The sequence below is a fragment of the Cimex lectularius genome, unplaced genomic scaffold (assembly GCF_000648675.2).
Source record: "Cimex lectularius strain Harlan isolate CLEC.00 unplaced genomic scaffold, Clec_2.1 scaffold25, whole genome shotgun sequence".
Taxonomy (NCBI): domain Eukaryota; kingdom Metazoa; phylum Arthropoda; class Insecta; order Hemiptera; family Cimicidae; genus Cimex; species Cimex lectularius.
The window spans coordinates 1,124,738-1,148,944 of NW_019392633.1; the positions used below are offsets into that span (position 1 = coordinate 1,124,738).

A 24,207-nucleotide genomic window follows, 5' to 3' on the forward strand; every position below is an offset into this window, starting at 1 on the left:
TACATTCCATTATTATATAGTATATATTCCACATATTTCTAGGTGCATTCATTATTTTATGGTACTAATGTGATACTGATTTATTTGGAATTGACAGTGAAGACACTCCATAAAGTGCTGACCTTAGTGTCTATACATCAGGGAGTTCACCTTTTATGTTGTGGCTGCCTCTAGTCTCTTAAGCCAGACGCCCAGGAGATCATCACTTCCCTACCAAGGGGGGCTATCAACAGCTAGTCGTATCAGCCCCGAATTCATGCAAACTTTAATCTAGCCTAATGCTAATGAAATAAGACAAGTCACTCGCACAAATAAATACATTCATACATTTGCACTCATTCTGATTAGTTGGTGGAGTAGTGGTTATTACTGCGACCTACACATAGTATTAATAGTCCAACCAAAATTCAGAGGAGCAATAGTGACAAAGTTTCACCATCACCCTTACCACTTGGGATCTGCAGTGACATTGGAGAAAAATTAATAATTACAAAAATACCATAGAATGAATAAATAAAAATAAAAAACTATAACAATGAGTACTGAAAATGAAAGTTTTTTTTATTTTGCAGCAGCAGTCATTGTGTTCTCCACAGACCTGCTTTAGCTCTGAAACATCATATCAAGACGTGGCCGTTGAAATTAAGACTTTTCACAATGCTATGCGACAATATGAGAAGCCTTCATCATTACCGCTTCACCATACAGAAGTGAGGTGGCTTTCTTGTGGGATAGCACTTTCAAGATTACAGGAATTACGTTCTGATGCCTTATCTCTGTTGATAGACCGCAATTTCAAATTGGCCAACTATTTCAATGATGTGAAATGGGAATGTATTTTGTCGTATTTATCAGATATTTTCATTAAAATGAATGATATGAGTCTTTCTTTGCACGGGAAGAGTATCACAACTTTCAACGCTAATGACAAAGACTCAAAAGAAAAATCCCGTTTTGGGTTGAATCTGTTGAGAAGGAAGCGGTGGAGTGTTTTCCTGTTTTAAATGATTTGTATGAGAAAACAAAGTGCAACTTTCCGAGTTTGAAGATATCCTTTGAACGCTACTTCTGAAAAGCTCGAGAATCAATGCTGCAAGACCATGAACGGGTGGACCAGTCTATCTTCAAGTGAATACAAATGTTTGATAGACATTTCAGATTCCACCTTGAATTCTACTGTTGAGTCAGATACCCCCAATTTTTGACTCCGTACGGAATACAAAAAATTTCAACTGCTCGTTGATAAAGCAAAACTTGTTTTGTTTCATTTGCCACAACTTGCCTATGCGAATCTGAATTTTTTATCTATTCAGCCATCATAGCTAAATACTGAAGCTGCGTCGATACTGAACCCGACATTTGTCTCCAGCTATCAAAAATTAAACCCAACATATCCAAATTGTACAGACTAAAGCAATCTCACTTCACTTTTTTCATTAATCATTAACGTTCAAATTATTACTTTTGAATTTGGCTCGAGTTTACCTACATTTGGATAAACGTGTCCAAATTGCATTTTGTCTTCTGGATGTTGTAAATAAAGTTAAGTAAATCTAATGTTTGTTTTCATAGTGATATCTCTCTCCATCATCTAATTACCATTAGGAATGAACTGGCTAATTTATAACTATAACATATAAGTTCATAATTTTAAATACTTAAATGCGAGAGGCCCATCTTAGAGTTGATTGTTAATGGCAATTTTGATTTTGTATTATTATATCATTACTTCAATTATTATTTTCTATAAATGTTATAAATGTACTTTTCTATTCGTTGTATATTTTCTATTTTTTTAAATATATTTTTTACGAGGGTTGAGGTTATTTGAACCGTCCGGGTGGCGATGTTAAAAAAAGCCCATTGTAAGTATGTCGGGTTCGAATGCAGGGCCGCTGGATTCGAACCCGGGACCTTTACTATTTTAACTATGTAACATAGCATTTAACATTATCCTGCAAATAATTTACAAATTCTTCGTTTAACTCTGGAGGCAGTACAGGAAATACCATCAGACTCGTAGGAAGTGGGAAATTTGAAAAAATCCGATAAAGAAAATGTTGAAAACATGGTATGACAATTGACCTCCCAATCCCAGTAGGATTTGTCGATGTCAACGTCAATAAAATTTTATTGAAAATATGACAATTTTAACAGTTTCGTAGAGGCTAAACGAATTGTCCGTTTGGCGATCAAATGATTTTATTTACATTTTTGCCACTACTTTTAAGTAACATGCGTCAATTAACGAATCTCAGAGTGAAAAGGTGAAAATACAATTTATTTCAACAAAATAATTTTATTTTCGAACCCCAAAACATTTATTTTCCTTAGGTTAAAACACAAATTCTAGGATCTACGAGTGTAAAACAAATACGTGTCGGACTACTACATTTACATACACACGTATGCATTAATGTAGCAGACTTGCGTCGACTTGGTAGATCCGCGTTTTCTTCTCTTCTTTTGTGTACCTCTTCATTCCCAACTCGGGCTGGAAGATTTTTTATTTTATTTTAGGGGATTTTCTTCTTGGGGGGAAATTTTTTAACAGCTGGATTAAAAGCTAACAATACGACATTAAATTTTTTTATCGTTGGTTTTTTTCTGTCTATTATTAGATTTTCAAAGAAATTTTCCAGTGTCTTCCCTCTTTCTCCCTAACGTAGGAGATTCGAAATGGCAAGAAAATTCTAGATTATCAACGATGCATTTCAGCAAATTCGACTCGTCGTTACGGATTAGGAGAAAGGTTCGTCTTCGTCAATTAATCACCGATAAACTCTTTTAACACTTTTTTCTTAATATAAGTTATGTAAGGCTGTCGTTCGGATTATTCTTAATTTCAATCTCTTCATTTCCCTTTTTCCCCTGGAACAGTGAATAACTCAATCTCCCTAAAAAACTATAGTCCAAATTTTAAAAAAAGCCTAAAACTATCAGATTAAGCTAGTACGAGTAATCTAAAAAATTCCAATTACGCTCTTACCATGTGTCAAATGTTCTGAAATTCTTTCTTGTAGTCTCTCCTGTGAATTAAAAAAAACTGTGGTTATAATTTAACCGCACAATAATTTGTTCCTCTTGGATTTCTTCCTAAGGATTTAAAACAGTTGCTGGACGGTAAGATCATATTTGTTTATTATTTCATAACAGCTGGGGCTCTAATAAGTTTTCATTTCTCTGAACAAAATCTAGGGACGAGAATATCTCAAGGAATTAATTATATTGGCTTAATTGAATATGTACGTGCTAGTAGGTCTCAATTTGTTAAAAATGAAAATAATAACGTAAATTGGACACGTGAAAATTGCAAATGGGTTTTATTCTTTGTTTATCCCGCCGGATAGATCTTGGGATGACAGGCATAACAACGCTAGAATAGTTTTAATCGTTGAAAATGGTATTTTTACCCCAGGTTCCTAGTATCTCGGCATTAGTTTGTGTTGTACCATTCAGACGCAAGAACGCACATTGGATGATGACGACGACGATGATAATGGATAATAAGAAGTGGGAATTTTGGGCTGTATTGAATATGCTCATGTTATTTAGATGTTCACTCAGACCAGCAAATAGCCCTATCACTCTTCTGGGTTTAACCCTTTCAAATTAAGCAGTGAGTTTGCCAGTATTGGTGAGGCTTGTTTTAACATAAGCTTACCCTAGTAGATGAATGGGGGTTTGGTCTGCGAGTTGGTGAACTCATGTTGAGTGAACTGGCACACGGGCACTACTGGGTCTGTCTTCACTCGCGGGTGTGCCAGTTCATGAGTTCACCAACTTGCAGACCAAACCCCATCATCTACTATAACACAGCCAATCAGGCTACGTTACTTGAAAGGTATGTACACAAAACCCGCGAGTGAAGAGAGACCCAGTAGTGCCCGTGTGCCAGTTCAACATAAGCTTACCCTGTCTAACAAAAAAGGTTAAAAACCTAGGAGTAGTCTTTGACCAAAACCTTTCCTGGCATTCTCACATTTCCCAAATTTCCCGCCATTCCATAGCCTCCCTCAGCCTATTTCGTAGGTCCTGGCTTCTCTTACCTTTCTCCACCCGCAAACTCCTTGTATCTTCCCTTCTTCGATTATAGCTGTTTGGCATACGGTGGTCTCTCGGAGGGGGAGAACGCGCGATTGAAGCGTATTATGAATTGTTGCGTAAGATTTGTGTACGGCACCCCACGGGGATCCCGGGTGTCGGGGTTGTATTCCCAACTTTCCTGGCTATTCCCCTCCTTCCGTGCACAGTATTTCCTAGGTTGCTTTCTTTTCCAGTCCATCCACACTCGTCGTCCTCCTTACATCATCCAATCCCTCCAATTCAACTCCTCACATCTCACTCGTAAGACCCGCTCATCCCCAATCGACCTTATCCTTCCGCAACATACAACCCATACCTTCGAAAGATCCTTTCTGATCCGAGCCCCTAAACTCTGGAACTCCCTTCCCCTTTCTATTCGTCACGCTGCCTCCTTTTCCTCCTTTAAATCCCACCTGTATAATCACCTCCTCTCCCTCCAAGCAGAGACCTCACGTTAACATTTGTTATTTTTGTTTAATATTCTCGTAATTTTTTCTTCTGTCCTGCCTTATTGGTATACATTGTGCCAAGATTTCTATCTTTTTTTTTACTTTTAACTTCATAGAAGGAACTTCCTTTATTTATTTCATGTAAATTATTCTTAGGGGATACCAGTCCCAGAATAAAGTTATTTTTCTTCTTCTTCTTAACACCCCTAGAGTTTATCTACTTCTTATTTTGCCTTTTTGGATCCATTCTGCAAGGGAGATTCTGTGTTTGTTTTCGTTATGGCAAGAATAGGTTCAGGGCTTATTGCAGATCCTCTTCCGTGGGTTTGCCTTTTCGTTCCCCAAGTTTCTGATACCCAAGATCTCATCAGGTTATTGTGTTACCCCTGGTTTTGGAAATTTTGGAAGCATTCACTTACTGATTTTTGATTTGATTTTTTTACACGTTAATGCTTTAATAGCTGCTTGGATATCAGTTCATGATGATTTTTTCCTCTTCTAAAATTTTCTAAGACAAAAGCTTTACCGGCATTCTGCTTGAAAGATAGAAGCGTACTTTCCTAATGAGTTTGATTGCTCATGTTTTGGGCTGATATAAAAGACGCTCGATCCGGTCCCTTTATGTGCTTTGTTGACATCTGTATACCATTTCATTGTATCTCATGCTTTCCTAAATGTTTCTTCCCCTTTATGATGACGTTGATGATACTAGGAAGCGGGGTCTGTGCTCCCCAGGCACTGCAGTCTCTGGCTTATTGTACCTTCTTTTTTGTAGTCTGTTGAAACTTTGTAGCTTGTTGTAATGAGTGTATCCGAGATCGTGCCCCTATTTCTAATTGGTGTCTTATTTGTATTGATAATTGTAACGTATTCGAAGAGTTCCCAGTTTGATTGTTTTTGGAGCCTGAATGAACTTTTCCTAACTTCTCCTTGTATGAAAGCACATAGGGACAACAAACGAAAAAATCTTTATTGTTAATTTTAGCCACCATCTACTCAGGTTTTACTGTTTGAATATATTAAAAAATAAATATATCCCATTTTGAGTTCAGTCCTTCGGGCGACAATTATTTGAAAACCTTGGGGATTTGTTTCGTGCCTTTCGATTCGGTGTCGACGAAAAATCCAATTTGTAAGGAACAAATCGACACCTTCACTTTTCCTAACGAACTAATTAAAATTTGCGAGGCTATGCAATAAACATAATCCACGTTATTGGTCATCATTCTCATGTTTTTCTTATCTTTGCGTATAAAAAGCCACAACATGCGTGAAATCGCTTGCATTTTTCTTTGATACAGAATATACACGTTTATGTAAATAAATTACGAAAATATGTATTTTGTCATAATTTTTGTTTAAATTAGCTTTAGCCGTCTCCCGTTAGCTGAGCTCTCAATATGTTCTATGTTCAGTTTTATTCTTATAACGTCATAATATTGAAGTTATTTTTACATGTGTAAAATGAATAGAATTTTTTCAAAATCGACAACAAAGAAACAATTCCCTTAGATAATTTTTTAGGCTTACAATTTGATAAATTTACAAAAAATAAAAGCTGTTAAATGCAGAAACACAAAGAAGTTGGCATAAACTTTTACGGAAAAAATCCTTTATCAAAACAAATGTCTATATTCTGCGAGAATGCACGTGCACGTGATTGGGTTCCTTTTATTTAAAGCTTTATTATTGATAATATTGTTGAAAATCGTTGACTCAGTTCGATGAATTGAACTTTTAAAGAAATTTTTTATTTTAAAAGATTATTTTTATTTGCAACGTCAAACCATCGCATTCTGTCAATGAGGGTTATAAAAAGTGGAAAAACGTCTATTGTATATTTATGCATCTTTTGCACTGCGTATATATATAAAGTAGGACTGCTATGCCCTCCGCATAATTTTGTGTTATGCCTATACACCTACCTGCAGATTCTTTATTAGCTTCATTAATTGATAAAGCTTTTTTATACCCGACAGTACAACCCTTCTCTATTTTTATGACTTTCGCAATGAAATGTATACTGCGATATATACAACCTTGTCAGAATTCCCTCAATCTTATTATTCAAATATCGAGCCGGAAATATACCATTAACAGACCTCCAATAGTTCTACGTTTGTCCGGCTATTCTGCAGCAAGTCTGGTTGTGATCTTCTTGGCTGGTGTGTGAAATTTGACAGAAGGGTCAGAGTCCTGTTGGTGTTGTTGAGGAAGCCCCTGGTTAGTTTACGATTTGTTTACATACCTTCTTTATCCCATACCCTTACCTATAGATAGAAATTATGTATGATGGAGTGAGTGTGGAGTTCAATCCTTTTATAAAAAGATGGCTCCTACTCACATTAAATTTCATACTTCAGGCGTAGTTTGGCCATCGAAATAGAAGGACGTATTTTACCTTCCGTACCTAGTCCTTGAAAATCAAGCATTGACCGGCGATCGTAGCAAATGTATTCTACCCGAGGGACTATATGCCAATGGTTTTCAAAATGAATAAATAATGCACTTCCAGATAATATTCTAAATAACTCATTTTTCCATAAAATGCACTAGTTTTATGCCGCTTAATGTTTTTTGTTAATTTACCCAATTTGCGAGTGGTCCCATTATCCTCGTCGGACTCCACTACCGACTGGGTAAAATTAGTTAAATACTTAAAATTCACATACCCAAAAGACGTGCTTGTAATCCTCATACGACACATAAAAGAATTTAATTACATTTACGTTACAGACTATCTGTATTTCTTTATCTGTATTTCTATAGTCTGGGATGACCAAGCTTCTAAATTGATAGAGGGTATGGGCCTGCCTACTCGCATCACAAACTTTCGCAGATATTCAACTTTTTATGTGTGTTTTTTTTAACTATCTACGGTTTTCGTCAAAAATCTACTCGTAGCTCCTGAACTATTCATTTTTGGGGAAATCCAAAAAGCATTAAATTTCCTTTAAGGCATTTCAGGGCCTGGGATTTACAAACATGGTTTAAATTTAACAAACACATGTAGGATGTGGAAAAAGTGAATTTATTCAATGCAAAATATATTTTTTATATTTAATCAAAGTAGTTCAATCTATACCGACTTCCTTCTTCACCCCTTCAAATCCAACGGATATAAACATACAACAGTAATATCTCACTGGCACTCTCAACACGACACGCAAGAATGACACAATTACACAGAAAACAAACACTTTGAACCGTGAAGATGATCTCAATAAAGATCGAAACGTTGGCATGATAAAAGAAAATGTTTTTCTGAAACCTACATCACACCAGACCGCATCTCACGATTTCCGAATAACCATCGACTAACGGTCACTAATCACCATACACTAAACATATAAAAAAGAAAAAAGAAAACAATACACAAGTTTTAAAACCAAGCCCTAATGTAATAAAAAAAGCACAAATAAATCAACGTAAAAATCAAATGAAACACATAAAATAGAGACAATAGTCATAACGAACAACCAAAACAGAAAAAATTGGTAAACTATCTACACAAAACAAAGGGAAAAAAACAATACACAAGTAGTAAAACCCAGTCCTAATCTAATACAAAAACCACAAATAAATCAACGTAAAAATCAAATGAAACACATAAAATAGAAACAATAGTCATAACGAACAACCTAAACAGAAAAAAATTGGTAAAATATCTACACTAAACACAGGGGAAAAACAACAATACACAAGTTGTAAAACCCTGGCCTAATCTAATAAAAAAGGACAAATAAATCAACGGAAAAATCAAATGAAACACATAAAATAGAGACAATAGACATAACGAACAACCAAAACAGAAAAATTGGTAAGATATCTACACTAAACACAGAGGGGAAAATACAAAAGTTTACATTTGTAATACGAGACTAATGTCCTAGGAAGGATGCAATAGTCTGCTTTATTTCTAAAATAAGTTTTGTATCAGCAGTGTCGCCCATGGTGGACTTTCGGAGGAACAAGAAGAACGTCTGAAAAGACTGTTTTGTTGTTGTTCCCCGAATGTCTAGAGCCTCACACCTGTACCTATCTATGTATCTATCCTGGCTTTATCCCTACTTCCTAGGCTCCTTCCTTTACCAATCCGTCGACCTCACTTATTTTCCAGCCATCAGTTCAAATCTTCTTTCCATTCTCTTAACCTGACCTATAACTTCCTCGTCATAAAAACTCCACATTTTAGCGGTCCTTCCTAGTTCGAGTTACAAATCATCATTGTTTCTAAATCCCAAGCCCTGAAGATGATCTCAATAAAGATCGAAACGTTGACACGATAAAGAAAATGTTTTTCTAAAACCTACGTCACACCAGGCCGCATCTCACGAAATCCGAATAATAATATTCTTTTTTATTACTATTTTTCCCTAAATTATTATTGGTGCTATTATTTCTCTTGTTTATATTTTGTACTTTGTGTTTTATGTCAATTTATTTCACTATATGCTATCATCAAACCGTTAATTCATGAGGCAAGATGTGTAAAAATTTCTGAGAATCATCGTTCATCATTCAGTTACGGTTCTTAGGGGACCCTCGTCCCAAAATAATGTATTTTCTCTCACTTCTCTCAGATTCATCTTTATCTTGAACTCTGACCAGAAAACATTGACTTACTTTCGAAATTTCAAATTCAAGATTTCCCTTTGATATCTACTGAGTTAAGAATCTGTAGTTTGGCCGTTTCCGATTGTTTTGATCCGCCTATCCTCTCTGTTTTGATGAAGCCAATTTAAAATAGATCAATTTTTCATAATAAATACTATATGATATACTTATCATAAGAGAACTTTCAACATAGTTCACAATATTATTAGGTGCTTTTGCAACATTGGAAAACTTGTTACCTTCCTTTTCTCAACTTTTAAGTTTACAGTTTGTGATTATGTGAGTAAAAGACTGAATATTCTTTATTATTACTACTTTTACCTAAATTCTTATCGTTATGTTTTATATTATGTGATTTAGTTCAGCTTATTTTACTTGATGTTAACGTCAAACCTGTATTAGTTCGAGTGCCAGTTTTATAAAAAATGTTGTGCTCTTTCTATAATTATTAGGGGACGCTCGTCCCAGAATATTGTATTTTCTCTCACTTCTCTCAGATTCAACTTTAGTTAGAATTAGTTCATCTTATTTTACTTGATGTTAACGTAAGTCCTTTATTAATTCGAGTGACAGATTTGCAAAAATTTCTGAGGATCATCGTTCATCATTCGATGGGATCGGCAGGGGCCAAGGGAGATACATGCGAGATCGCATGTGGCGAATGTATTTTGTCCCAGGATAATGTATTTTATCTCACTTCTCACAGATTCAACTTTAGTCAGATTTAGTTCAGCTTATTTTACTTGTCAAACAATTAATTCGAGTGCCAGATTTGTAAAAAAATGTCTGCCCTTTTTATTATTCTTAGGGGACTCTAAGTCCCAGAATAAATTATCTTCTCTCTCTATCCATCAATTTTCTTTTTGATGTGAGAATCCAATAATCCAGTCGAATGACGTACTTGACGACGGATCCGCCCTCCCGGATCGGAAAAGTGTTTGGGGGTTGAACGGGACGGGTTTCCCTCGTCGGGGGTTGTCGAACGGCGAATGATCGGCAGGGGCCAAGGGTGAGATACATGCGAGAATACAGGGGGCGAATGTATTTTGTTACAGTGAGGCGGGAGTCGTGGCCGTCGCCGGAGTGGGGGAAGAAGGAAGGAAGGCTCCGGATCGGGGAAAGAGCCCAGTCCGAGCTGAACCGTCATGTACTGCGAACGACCGTGTAAGAACGAGTGAAAAAGCGCGTCAAACGTTGAGCGAAAGGACGATCGATGGAGGAAGGAAGGCCGGGGAAGTGTCGGCTCAACGAGGACCACTGCGTCTCTCTCAACGACATTCTCGTCTCCTTCAACGCCCCCATTTCGGAGGAACACTGCTGGGCCATTTGCTATCAGTGTGCCAAGTGCTTTAGGAACACCCTTACAAGTGACAGGGCCAAGTGTCGTGTTGTTTCCGAACTGGACCAAGTCCTCATCCACAGAGATGGACACGTTCATGCAAACACCATATTCGCCGGAGGAGGAGGTGAGTTGTTTATAATTGACACCTTAATAAATAATTATGGAAAACCGGCCGCCCGGCTCGACTATCACGTGTTTTAGAAAATAATGATCCCTATCGATCCACTTTTATTTTCACCCCGATACTCGTCAAATCCGTAGAAATAATTTGAGATAGGGTGAGTCAATTTCAAAAAATCTTCTATAATATTCTCCCCCCTTAGAAAAATAGATTTTTATCTACTGTCTGCTGTTTTTCTTAACTTAAGCAATAAAAATAATATCCCCAAGTAATTACGGTGGTTCTTCAAGCTTAGGTGCGTGCCACCATAATTTCTCCCAATCGAGAGATGATCCTGTTGATCGTTCTTCACTGTGCAAGTCCTCTTTAAGGGAAGATCTTTTTCGTTTTTCTGACTGAGTTCCATCCTTGCTGAGTTCTTTCTCTTTTTGTGTACTAACAAAGTTTCGAGAAGCGTTTTCATCGCTAAGCACAAATCTCCAAACCGAGTACCGCAGAGAGATTGTGGGACAATTAAATTATTATTTTATTTTAATTTTAGATTTTAGTTTTATATTGAAGAGCCCTGTCAGTGTTTATTTTTGTTCTGTGTATGGCAATCACCAAGATTTCATTTTCTCTTAATTTTTTTTTTCTTTTAAACCTTAGTTTCATCCCCGGCCAGCACTGCCGGCAGACGGTTTTTACAATCAATGCTGTATTAAGAATTTTTTATTTATTATGTTGTATTTTGTTTTTGTAATTACAATTCTTTCTTCATTCATTCATTGCCTGTTATATCGGTGCACACAAATGAAATGCGTTCCTAATAAAATTAAAAAAATCTTTATTATCTCTGAATCCTTCAAGAAGTTTATATCCGGTTCTATTATTTTGCTCTAGGTTTTATACCACCAAGTTATAGCAACAAAGTACATTTTCTTTTTGTATATTTACATTCATGTAAATCCGATAAAGTAAACAAACAAACCTTAGTTTACAATAAATTAATAAATAAAATTATTATTTCTACAATGTCATATTTGTCGTAAGTCCATTTATTTAATGCATTAATTTTTATTATGGTCAATTTTTATTTTACATTCGTTGTATATCTGTCTATATATTAATGCCAATTCGAGCTTAATTAGGATTTGATTTGATAAAATTATCCCTAAAACGAAAAATATACAAACTAACTGGGATTTTTTCTCTTTCCTCTTGGATCACACGGCAAAAGAGTCCTAATTAAATTTATCTTTAATTCTTTTTGGGATTAACTTTGTTTAACTTTTTAACTGATCTTCGTTGAAAAGACGATGCCGATCCGTTTCGTAACTTGATGTGTCAACTCCAAGAAACAAACGTCGAGATAACGGGCTATTTCACATCTGCCAACAATACCCGAATAAAAGGCTTTGCTCCGGTTTTTAACAAGTAGTTTTCGGTTTTAACCACGCTTAAAAACAAAATAAATTACAAGAGTCTCGTTGATTCCGCCATCATCGGAAAATAACATAAAAAAGGGGGGGCCCACAAATTTCTGGATTTCGCCCTTTGCCGTGGAAACGAAAAGGGGACATAAAATCGGTCGGATTTCAGTTTGCCGATCGACCTTGTTTGTACGGGTCGGAATGTGGATTGATTAAAGCACAATAAAACCGGGGTTTTAACCTTTCGATTTAATCAGCCTGAACACCAAGTTTAAAAACAATATGAAAGCGAAAACCAAATTTTGCCGACCTCAGATTTCAAAACTAACGTTAACCCTTTTTTTCGGCGAATTAACCAAATGTCACTCGATGTGCGAAAAAGTTTAATGTGTATGTATACATCTGTTGTATGTAGGAAAGTATCTGAAAGATGGTTGGAACTTATTTTTAATGGAATGAATGAGTATCATTTTGTTTAAAAATTAACGAGAGAGAGAGAGAGAGAGAGAGAGAGAGAGAGAGAGAGAGAGAGAGAGAGAGAGATATGATGAAGATGATGATGATGACGAAGATGAACGTTTTATTTATCAATCACACAAGATTTGGTCTCAAGGACCATTCTTACATATAACGTGAAATATTTAAAACCTACATATAAATATGTACAATGGTTACTAAGTTTACTTCTAATTTATTAAACATTAATTACTTCGAATAACTTGATTTTTGTGGTCAATGTGCTTACATCTAATCATTTTACATTGAACTACATATGTATTTACTTCAAACACATTTACTTGCCTATTGAAATAACTATTCTAATTTTCAGAATAATTGAGCAATTAAAAAGTAAATTACTAATGTAATAAGTGAGCAAAAATACTTTTTCAATACAATTCAGTACAAATCATGAATTATAAATTGTCGATATAAATCTAGAAATAAAATTTCGAGAGAGAGAGAGAGAGAGAGAGAGAGAGAGAGAGAGAGAGTGAGTGAGCGCAAGAGTGAATTTTTAATCATGCATCTCATCTTGATTAAATCTGATCATGATGATCTTCGACCATCTTTCAACCAATTACACTTTCATGTGATATGAGTATTTAAACTTGAATTTGAGACAATCTAGATTAATATTGTTTAAAATAATACTTTTTAGAATAGAATCTTGTATAAGTCCGACCTTTTTTATTTTGGTTGTAGTTAATAAACTAACCAACCTCTTACTTTTTATTGCCATTACGGCGATCACTGCCGGTACTCCTTGTGTACATCCACGGCAATAGTTCTGAAATCTAGATAATAAAAAGTAAAACAGGTTGTGAAGTTCAATAAATCATCACACAAATAAAATAATTTAATATTAAAATCGCGATAACGGTAATTGTGATGTTGATTTTTTGAGCGAACAAGATTTTATTTGGTGTAAATAAACGAACGACTTTTCGCTGGTTATCAGTTATTTAAACGGTCATTTGATCAGTTGTTAATACCAATATTTTTTAGTGTATCTGGTTTATTTTTAAACGTTCGTCTGTGTTCGGGACCGAATGGGTTTTCTGGGTCGGTCAATACGAGTGCGATGTATGGGGGGATCGATGCCGTTTGGCCTTTGCCCTTTGCAGATCTCATTACTTAGAAAGTCTTGATTATTTTTTAGTGGTGTGTTAGTAGTGCCGAACCGGGGCTCTGTACCGTGTTTACTCCGGATGCACGTGCGGACGCAAGTGGTCCCGAACTCTTTCGAACCCCTTTTAGGATGTGGCGATAAACCGTCTCTGATCTATCCGGTTCTCCTTATGGGAAAACAATGCCGACGATTAAAAACATTTCCATCCGATTCGACTGTGCGACAGAAGGATATCGAGACAAAAAGACGATCGGCTTCCGCGAATGTGCGGAAAGAAATCTCTCCATTGAACCAACAGACAAGTATGACAACCTCCCGACCAAGAGGTGGGCAGTGTTAGAGCAACTTTAATTTTTATTTTAAAAGTTTTTGTAAATTATATTTGTTAATAACATAATTCACCGGGAAACTTATTAGACGAAGTTAGATGAATTACGGTTAGATTAATTAGATTAATCACGGTTATGGAAGATGTCGGACCTTAGACCGTAACTATGAACCAACGTATTTGCTGTTTGGGTATTAAATTATTTTCGATAAGAGAAAAGATAATCGTTACTAGAAGCAAGCAGACAGTGGAATCTGTATTCTTTTTCTGTTTTCAGTCGTTATCTTCTCTATCAAATATTCACAGTCGATAATAGCTAATATTAGTCGTTTGAGATTATTCCTGGAGAAAGCGCAGTGTCCTTGGGTCCAGAAATCAATAGAAGTCAGCTGTTGAGTGTTCAGTAACCTCTTTCCTTATAAGGGACGCTTAGGCTTTCAAAAGCGGTTGATACCGCTCTAGACCTTTTAAAGAAAAGAAAAACAATCCGTTGTTGTTAATGCGAATGAGAATTATACTAATTATTCAACTAAGGTTGATTAATTATAATGACGGTTGGATCGCTTAAAAGTTTAAATAAGGTATAGCACCATTTCAAATATGTGTAATAAAAAGTCGATTCTCTTATTATAACTGAAATAACTTTTAATTTCAACGATATTTGTGAAAAGTGAAATATTGTACGAATTGACAAAAGGGAATCTATTTGGTTCGATAGTTAAAAGCGATGGTTCTATTTGGTTTTGGATTTATGAAAATTCAATACCGTACGTGTAATACACACATGTACAGAGTTGAGCCCATCACATCTCGCAGTCCACCGGCATTTCCAGATTTTGCTATTTATAGTAAATTGCCGACAGGACTCGAGAATCACCCACCCTGGGTGTTGGCAGTCTAGGGCCAGACCTCGGCCTTATCCGTCCAACCACCGGGGGTTGGGCTCCGGATGCTGTAAACAACTAGGCCGATTCAACACCCACTGCATGTATCCAAACCCATTCACATACTTAAATACCATTCATTCAATTAGGTGGTGGAGTACTCGATATTCATCCATCACCTTATATACACTAACTTAATGGACGGTCGTTGGCGGAATATTGAGTACCCCCTCACTCCACACATTCACGGTAATAAATACTTTCACCCTCAACACATCCTAGTGACACAAAACAATATTTATACAATGAAACAACCCTGTGGGGACCTACATACTCGCTGCCGACAAATCGGGTCGCATTGCTACGCGCTCTCTACCTTTCTCTACAAGCCAGACACGGGGCTTCGTCCCAAAAGTAAGTGCTCGTGCTTCACCCTGTCGTTGTAAAAATCCTCTTTGGTTATATACCTGACCTTGCCGAATTTACACTTTATGAAGGAAATTGTAGATTTCGGATCTGATCCACCAAAAATGACCTAACGCGACTATTATTTTCACAGACAGTTCTAAGACGGTTGTAAGTCGGGGTTCATACTTATGACTTCTTCAACAATAAATATGTTTCATACCGTTTCCTTGGCGTGTTTTCTCTTTACGCAATCCTTTTGGCTTTTGAATACGTAGAACCTACCGATGATAATCAGGTGTTGATTTGTTCTGACCATAGGAGTACCTACGTCTCAACTCCAAATCTTACAGTATAGAATTGGCAATTGAAATTATACACAACTTAAATGATTTGAAAGACAAAGGTATCTGTGTCAATGGGTGAGGCCACTGTTCGTTGATCGGAAGCGAATTCGAACATATCGCATTCGTCCTGCGAGCGGAAAATACACACAAGCACAAAACATCTGTTATTCTACGTAGAATATCGAAATGCTGATTTTCACCGAGAACGAATATGCTTTGTGTTTTCCTGTACATACATGGAAAACAGGAAACTGAAATTATCCCGGCATGTACTTCATATAAATATTTACTTGTAATACTTAGCAACATATGTTTAACTCACTGTCACCTGCACCTCAGAACAGGTTAGGTATTGTTTAAAATTGGTTTGGTCTGTAATAATGAAATATTTTTTTAATACAATTGAAAAGAATGAAGAAATGGTAGAAAATGCTGTATTGCAACAGGAGAGCATAGAACAATCGAAAGCGAAGGAGGAATCTAAGCCGACCCTCCCCCTTGTTGTTAGGAAGAGCGCCATTGAAGCTTTAGCGGTCTATAGTTCTTTGAAATTCCTGCTTTTGGGAGAGTTACTGTTTCAGCACTCCCACCTGTCGTTGAATGCGTTGTTGAAGTCGTCGTATGCCGAAGGGCTGGGTTTTCTTCCCATTTATACCGACTTCGTTCTGTCGATAGTGGGAGTCGGTGGTGCTTTATCGGGCGTGTTTGTCGGATGGATGGTCGACTCTTTTGTAGGGAGGTATTGCATTTTTGTCACGTCTAACGCAGTTTTATTATGTGTTGCACTTCTTAAATTAGTAGTGACTTTGGAATTTGTAAATACGATTTGGCGTCAAACGGTCGTTCAATTTGCCATATATTCGCGGTGTGTATATTACGTATTTTTTGGCGCGAGGCATGCTTTCCTGGCCGATCAAATATTGAAATCAGAAAAGGAATATGTCAGATCGTGCTTATGTGTGGTTTTACTAACGAAAATAGTCACACAGCTAGTTTTCGAAACTGCCTTGATGTTCGTAAAAGAAAATTTACTTTACTTTGTGATAAACAACGCCTTGGAAGTGGTGGCGTTCAGTATCTACATCGTTTGTTTTATGTACAAGAGGAAGCGGTTCGTGAGGGTGCCGGTTAATTTTTGGACTGTGGAACGCACAATTTTTAAACTTTGCAGACAGACCGAAGAAACCAAAGCTCGTAGAAAGGACACGATAAAACTGATGCTTACCATTTTCCCAATGATATCGTTCGGTACGATCTGGAACGCATCTGATGAAGTGTTTACGTATCAATTCACGTTATTGTTTTCGTCGGCTGAGGATACAAGGCGAAAAGTGCCGTTTCGCGCGTTAGACTCCTCCATATTGTTGCTCTTCATCATATGTGTCGAATTCATTTTTCTACCTCTTTGGGAGAAACTCACCGACTTGAAATGTTTGTGCATCTCTTTCGTATTGATCGGCCTCTCCATGTTCATGTCTTTCTTTGTCCAGATGATTTTAGAATCCGAGTATCCCCTTCCTTACATAGGAAAGGGGCAAGTTCGAATTTATAACACCTACTCTGAAACGGCCGAACTTTCGTGTTTCTGGTTTCAAGGGAACGTGGCTCCGAATGAGCTCTACACGACTACCATGACCGTTTCCGGTTCTGAAAGTACGAAATTGAATTTCACCAACAATAAGTTCAGCTCCGTCAATATTATTAATGTCGAAGAAACAAAGAGTATCAGTTATTATGTACACAACAAGAATTTGTCCAGATTGAAGGGCGAAGATCCGATTTATTACGCTCCCATCGGATATAACCTTCAAGGCACTCCATTCACATTTTTGGTAGCCACCAGTCCACAGCTGTACGGGCAGTTCGTTTTCTGCAACGAACCATGCGATGACGTCCATCTAAAAGTCAACGTGTCGACACACGAGGAAAGAATACATTTCAACGTAGAACCGGGCTTATATTCGATTCAATACATACGGAAAACCGAGATTTTCACATTGGAGAAACCCGTCATACTGACGCTAGGAGGTACTTATTCGTTTTTTATTTTTGAAAACAATTCTTCACCGAGAATCGAAATGTATGAATTGGTGAACCAGCTATCGTACAATTACTACATAGTGCTTCCGCAGATGGTCGTACGGAACATTGCTTTGGCGATGATGTTCGTTCCGATCTATCATTTCTGTTACACTCAAGTCTGGGTAGAATTGAGAGCTTTGATCTTCGGCTACGCCTTTTTCCTCTCCTTCATCGGCCTCGGACTCGAAATTTGGATTCACGCGAAATATTGGTATGTGACTTTGAACTCGTCGAACATCCTCATTTTAAATATATTTCATTTCCTATTCGCTGTACCATTGTTCATTTGCTCCAATGTGTACGATTCCGGTTAAAACGAAATTATTCAGAACAAAAACAATTTTTAAAATAAAGTTTTAAATCATATTGTAACAAATCATTTAAAATCGAAGCTATGACAGTATATTTTGAACGGTAATCAAAGTATCTTCTTCGTTATCTAATGTTGTTATAATTTTATGTTCCTGTCTCACAAGTCGAGGCATGTTTTGACATTCCCTTTTACCTACAGATTCAATGTTACCGACTTCTTCTGGTTAAATTATTTGTTTGAATCATTCGCTAAGTTTACTTGCGTTCAATTGCTATCCTCAATCGCCAATTCTGATTCATATTGAACCTATACCTTATTCCTTAATAGTCTATACCACTCGACTACTCATCATGCCCAAAATTTTGTCGATACCATTGCCACTCTCTCGAGCTTAAACAATACTGCCCTAGTGTTTTCCTTGACATATCCTAGGCCTTTAATCGAGTTAGGCACGAATCCTTCCATTTGAAACCGATACTTCCGAGTAAGTCCAAGGCACCTCGTCTTCTTCTATTTTCCCATTTTAGCCGTTGTCCCCCAGGGAAGCACACTTGCTCCCTTACTTCTTATTTATAGCTGATCTCCCATTACATTCCGGCATCTTCACATATGCCGATGACACGACAATCCTCCCCCCAAACATTGAACCTGTTACTTCTTAACTCCAACCCCATCTTCATATGCTTGATCCTTGGCTTCGACAGCGGAGAGAATTGAGTCTGTAACCTTAGATATTAAATACTAAAGAGATTACTTAGCAAAAGATCTAAACTGACATTACTTAACAAAAACCTATTATACACTGCCCTAATCGCCCCAATTTGGACCAACGGACTTGATCTATACAGGACAGCCAACCTTAACAAAATCCAATCCCTACAATCCAAATCCTTCTCTCATCGTTGATGCTCCATACTATTTCACCGATCATCCGATCTCCAGATACCGTACGTCACAAACCTGGCCCAACCCTTCTACAACAAATTTCATTCCAACTATCCTCTCATGACACCCCATTAATTCGCAACCTGGCCGGTCAACCATTCCTTTCGACCTCATAGAAGACTGAAGCGGAGGTGCGCGACCAACTGATTTTGTAACTTCGGTAACTCTTGGGTCTGCTCATAACTTCACGCAATAATGGCCAATTAAGACCACTCTTTCACTGGGTGATGGCCGTCCTAATCAATCACATCAGACGTGTAAATATACATACAATATTGCGTATTTGATATGCACATCATTGTAAACAACATAATTTTTGCTGGTTGCATTTGACATACAATTGTAAAATAAATAAATGAAAAAAAAAGCCATTTGCTAATTATACAAATTACGTATAGAACTTTACATTGAAATTTGGTCGAGGGGCTAGAGAAGTCGGTAATTCTATTTTTCCGTTCAACTTTGTACTTTCGTAATAATTACTGGTCTGCCTATCCTTCCTGTTTTATTATGCCAAATGCGTTCGGCCTTTCGCCATCTTCAGTGGTGGATCTGCCTGACAGATCCATTATCCCTCAGACCGGAAAGAGAAATGTGAAAATTTAATTTATAAATGTATTCCATTTGATATGTCTAGTATCCATTATTTTATGCAAATGGTTTATCTCATTTCGCCCAGATTTAAATCGAAAAAATTGTAGATTTGTACTCATAGCGTACGTATAATCGATATCTACATGATAAACCAAATGAATCAAATTGGCCAACTTGCTTCCAATTTCGGAATACAGAATCTAGAACTATAACGCCTATTCGATAAGTGTCGTCTATTGAGATAACAAAATAATCAGGCAGTAAAAACATATAAAATGCTATGTATTTATTACTGCACATGAAAACAATCATTTTATCGCTTGTACTGTAGGTTGTAGAACAAAGGATTTTTTTAATTAACAGAACGTTTTCGACATCATCACATGAGTCCTGTTCTATGTTAATTACATTCATTATATTTCGAAGTCCGATTGACCGAATAGCTTCTTTCAATTAATTCATTTTTATGTAAGGTATTGGTTGAGATAAAAAAGTCAGTTCATGAGCGGGATTCGAACCCACGACCTTCGACTAAATACGCCGCTACTCTACCACTTGAGCTATCGTGACCTCGATCCACTCGGACACAAACTTCCCATTTCAACCTCATCTCTCGAATTTTCCCTCCTTTTTGCCATGTTTCATGTCATTAAAACTAACCATAATTTATTATATTTCTTGGTCCGATTGACCAAATAACTTCTTTCAATTAATCTTTAAGTTGAAATGAAAAAGTTAGTTTCGCGAGCGGGATTCGAACCCACGACTTTCGGCAAATATGCCGCTGCTCTATACCACTTGAGCTATCATTTCATTTCAACCAATACCTTACATAAAGATTAATTAACTGAATGAAGTTATTTGGTCAATCGGACCATGAAATATAATGGATTTAATAAGTAAAACGAAGAAAAGGCAAAAAGAAGGGAAAATTCGAGAGGTGAGGTTGAGATGGGAAGTTAGTGTTCGAGTGGATCGAGGTCACGATAGCTCAAGTGGTAGAGAAGCGGCGTATTTAGCCGAAGGTCGTAGGTTCGAATCCCGCTCGTGACAGTATCTTTTTCATTTCAACCAAGACCTTACATAAAAAAAAAAATTAATTGAAAGAATGTAATTTGGTCAATCAGACCAATAAACATAACGTAGTTAATTACATTTGTGTATCCTATAAGTTAATAGTAGTAGTTTCTACTAATTAATTTCTCGTATAAAGTAAAAAGATTTTAATAGGATTTACAAATGTAATTAACACTGTATAGGATTCATAACATAATGTCAAAAAGGTTCTGGTATTCAAGAAAATACTAAGCTGCAGTATATTGTTCAACAAGGTACAGTACAAGTGAAAAAATGATTGAGTAAACAGCACATACTTAACCATTTTATTAGATTTTTTAAACTTCACAATCGAATAAATAAGTAGATAAGGAAGGCATAAAAATGTAGCCGAAAATTACATGGATGTACCTGTAGTGCTGTCAAGAGGAATGGAATCTCAGTTTCTCCTCGTCATTACCTCATTACCGACGCTAGGTATACTCTGCACCCTTCTTCGGGTCGCAAGGGCATCTAGGTTCGTTATCCTTCAAGAGCAATCCTTCGCACTCAGAATTACCGGTCTAAAGTCGCCCAATCGATGGCCGCGACGGTATCCTGTACCGTAAAGATCCCGGGTTCGAATCCAGCGGCCCGGCTTTCGAACTCGAAATATTTACAAAATCAGCTTTTTTTCAAAGACCGCCGAGGGTTCATATAATTTCTTAATAAAAAAAAGTCCAAAGTCTTTTATACTGAATGTTGAAACTGGTTAATTACATCGCTTTTCGGTCACCGTTTAAAGGAAGAGTAGGATGGAATTTGTTTGTGTGTATATTGGGATTGTATTGATAGTGCCTCGTAACGATGTTCGACTTGCCTTATTTTGTTAAGTTTATTTAGTTTCGTTTTTATACTCCACCCTATACCTGACTTGAGAAAAAGAGCCGTGCATCAAATTCAGCCGAGCGGAGCGACATTGCCCTTCGTCCCGAGCCGTGAATTGTAATCCATGGGAATCAGAGTTTTTTTACTTCTCGTTTTCAGCTATCTGTTTATGTAAGGTGGGAAGATGGCGAGACTGCAGGATGTTCACTCAACTGATACAGCACTTCCGGTTATTACCACATCCGAGTCTCGCCTGTGCACCTGTGTAGTTTATAATTGCCTCTCGCCCATGATGTTCTCAAAGAAAATGTGTTTTTGCATTTGAAACTAAATAGCCACTTGCTCTCTCTGCCTTGGTAGATGTGTTTTCTAAACGTTGACTATTTTCTGCTTAATGCGAGATACTTTTTCAACTTCCACTCAAATGTTGAGAGTTTACTTTCATTTATTTTCTCAATTTAATAAGTCAATATAAATGATCTTTTGTGTAAAGATATCCTTTCTCTTTAAATTTATGCATCTGAAACGTGCAGAATAAAGAAGAGAGCATACTAGGGAGAGTCCGTTGTGCATTTTTAGTCCCCTCGGCATGTAGGTCAGACGAATCTTATCGGTCATCACGTCTTTCTCTTAATAATTGTTATCATTCATTTTCCATCATAAAAAAAGTATATGTCTTATCTATGCTTATTACAAAATGTGATTATCAATTTTCTTTAAATAGTATGACATTTTTTCGTGTCAGACATGGAGGATACTATGTAACTTTCCACTGATGGTATAATTGAGGCTACCTGTTACTTCTACCTTGGCGCATTGATGAATGCAACAACCTTGAACCTTTAATCATTGTGACCGGGGAATGTTCAGAATTTTGTTAAGATCCGGTGTTTATATTCAGTTTTTCTTTTTTCAGATGGTTTTTGTACTGAAAATAAGATGCGATAAAATTTAATTGCAATATAAAAATATTTAAATGGTGTGGTTTCCTCCTGTGGACTGCGGGGTGATAAACCTGAAAATCTAAACTTTTAAAGTAAATACTTTTACCTATTGTTTGATAGTTACTTAGTCATCATGCCTGTCCACGCTGATTTTTGTTGAGACGGGTTTCGGCTTTTCCCCATCTTCACTATTCGGTTCTACTGAAATCTCTGACACTGATGATGTCGAAATGCCGACGCGCAGACCTAACAAAATCCACGCAGGATAGGCAGACCAGGATGATAAAACAATAAGTACAAATATTTATTTTAAATGAACAAAATGTTAGAATGAACAAATCCGACGTGTAATTTTTACATAAACTTTAAATTAAGTACGATTGGGAAATCAATTAATATGTCGTAAAATGGTAACTATAATTCTTAGTAGAGTTGTCTAGGAAGACTTTCAGACAGTTTCGCCTTCTTTGTGTACCAAATTATCATCGATTTTCGTGTTGGGAACGAGGACTATTTAACGAAGTCTAATGGCCACTCTTCTTCAGAAGCTGAAGGCAAACTAGTTCGTAATAAATGTATTCAGGGAAGAATAATACCGTGTATAAAGTGATTTTTTTTTGTAAACAAAGTTCCCTGCTGATATTATTTTATACAGCATGGTAGTCACTTCTATTGGTAAACGGTTAAAACAATGATCAGTCAGTTTTAAGGAATGAAAGTTCGTTTTGAAATGGAGCAGTTCTTCGCTCTATTTGGTTTCGGTGTGTGGCATCCGGCATTTTCAGACGAGGTTTTCTCAACTTGTCGCGTTCACTTACACAGATATCTCACAAGATCTCAAGTCTCCTCCGACTAAAATGAAAATTTTATTTTTTTAAAATGAAATTTTGGAAATAAGTCGTTTTAGAACTACTCAGAGCAGTAAATAATTCAATAATTCACTTGAAGTCACGATAGCTCAAGTGGTAGAGTAGCGGCGTATCAAGCCGAAGGTCGTGGGTTCGAATCCCGCTCGTGACACTGACTTTTTTATCTCAACTAAAAACCTTAATTAATTGAATTATATTAATTGGTCAAGCGGACCACGAAAAATAGTGAATAGGCAATAAATAATGTTGAAACTACAAGAAAACATGTTATATTGAAACGTTTTACAAAATTGCCTATTTTTATAAAATGTTTAGTTAAAAATTATGGTTAGTTAAACTTTATGTATTGGTTGAAATGAAAAAGATAGTGTCAGAAGCGGAATTGGAGGTTGGAAGCACCAACCTCCCATCTCAACCTAACTTTCGAATTTTCCCTCCTTTTTGCCATTTTTCAAATGTTGTGTAATCAGGATTCGATACTCAACGACAAGTGAAATGACCACGGAGAGCTTTAGTGAGGATGTACTTCGTTTTACTTATTAAATCCATTATATTTCATGTTCCGATTGACCAAATAACTTCATTCAGTTAATTAATCTTTATGTAAGGTATTGTTGAAATGAAACGATAGCTCAAGTAGTTTAGAGCTAGCTAGAAAGTCGTGGGTTCGAATCCCGCTCGCGACACTAACTTTTTCTTTTCAACCAATACCTTACTTAAAGATTAATTAATTGAAAGAAGTTGTTTGGTCAATCGGACCAAGAAATATAATGGATTATGGTTTGTTTTTAATAGCATGAAAAATGGCAAAAAGGAGGGAAAATTCGAGAGATAAGGTTGAGATGGCAAGTTGGTGTCCGAGCGGATCGAAGTCACGATAGCTCAAGTGGTAGAGTAGCGGCGTATCATTCGAAGG

The 24,207-nt window shown here is 36.7% G+C and overlaps 1 protein-coding gene and 1 long non-coding RNA gene across 7 annotated transcripts in view; one reads left to right on the plus strand and one right to left on the minus strand.

Annotated features, from left to right (window-relative positions):
• The first annotated feature begins 2,293 nt into the window (after positions 1–2,293).
• Positions 2,294–24,207, plus strand: part of LOC106668738 (protein spire) — a 207,719-nt gene continuing 185,805 nt past the window's right edge. For 2 of the 6 annotated variants that reach the window (XM_024224840.1, XM_024224855.1), the window contains exons 1-2: positions 2,294–2,752; positions 10,208–10,618. In XM_024224840.1, coding sequence (XP_024080608.1) covers positions 10,366–10,618 — 253 coding nt within the window. In that variant the 5' untranslated portion in view covers positions 2,294–2,752; positions 10,208–10,365. Of the gene's footprint in view, positions 2,753–2,991; positions 3,124–10,207; positions 10,619–13,695; positions 13,984–24,207 lie in introns of those variants that run through there. The other 4 variants (XM_014397755.2, XM_014397758.2, XM_024224845.1 and 1 more) reach the window with 3 other exon arrangements.
• LOC106668740 lies at positions 2,594–3,237 on the minus strand. Its single transcript, XR_001340804.2, has 2 exons — positions 2,990–3,237; positions 2,594–2,905 (listed from the first exon to the last, which is right to left on the minus strand). It is a non-coding gene; the product is annotated as an uncharacterized LOC106668740 (long non-coding RNA).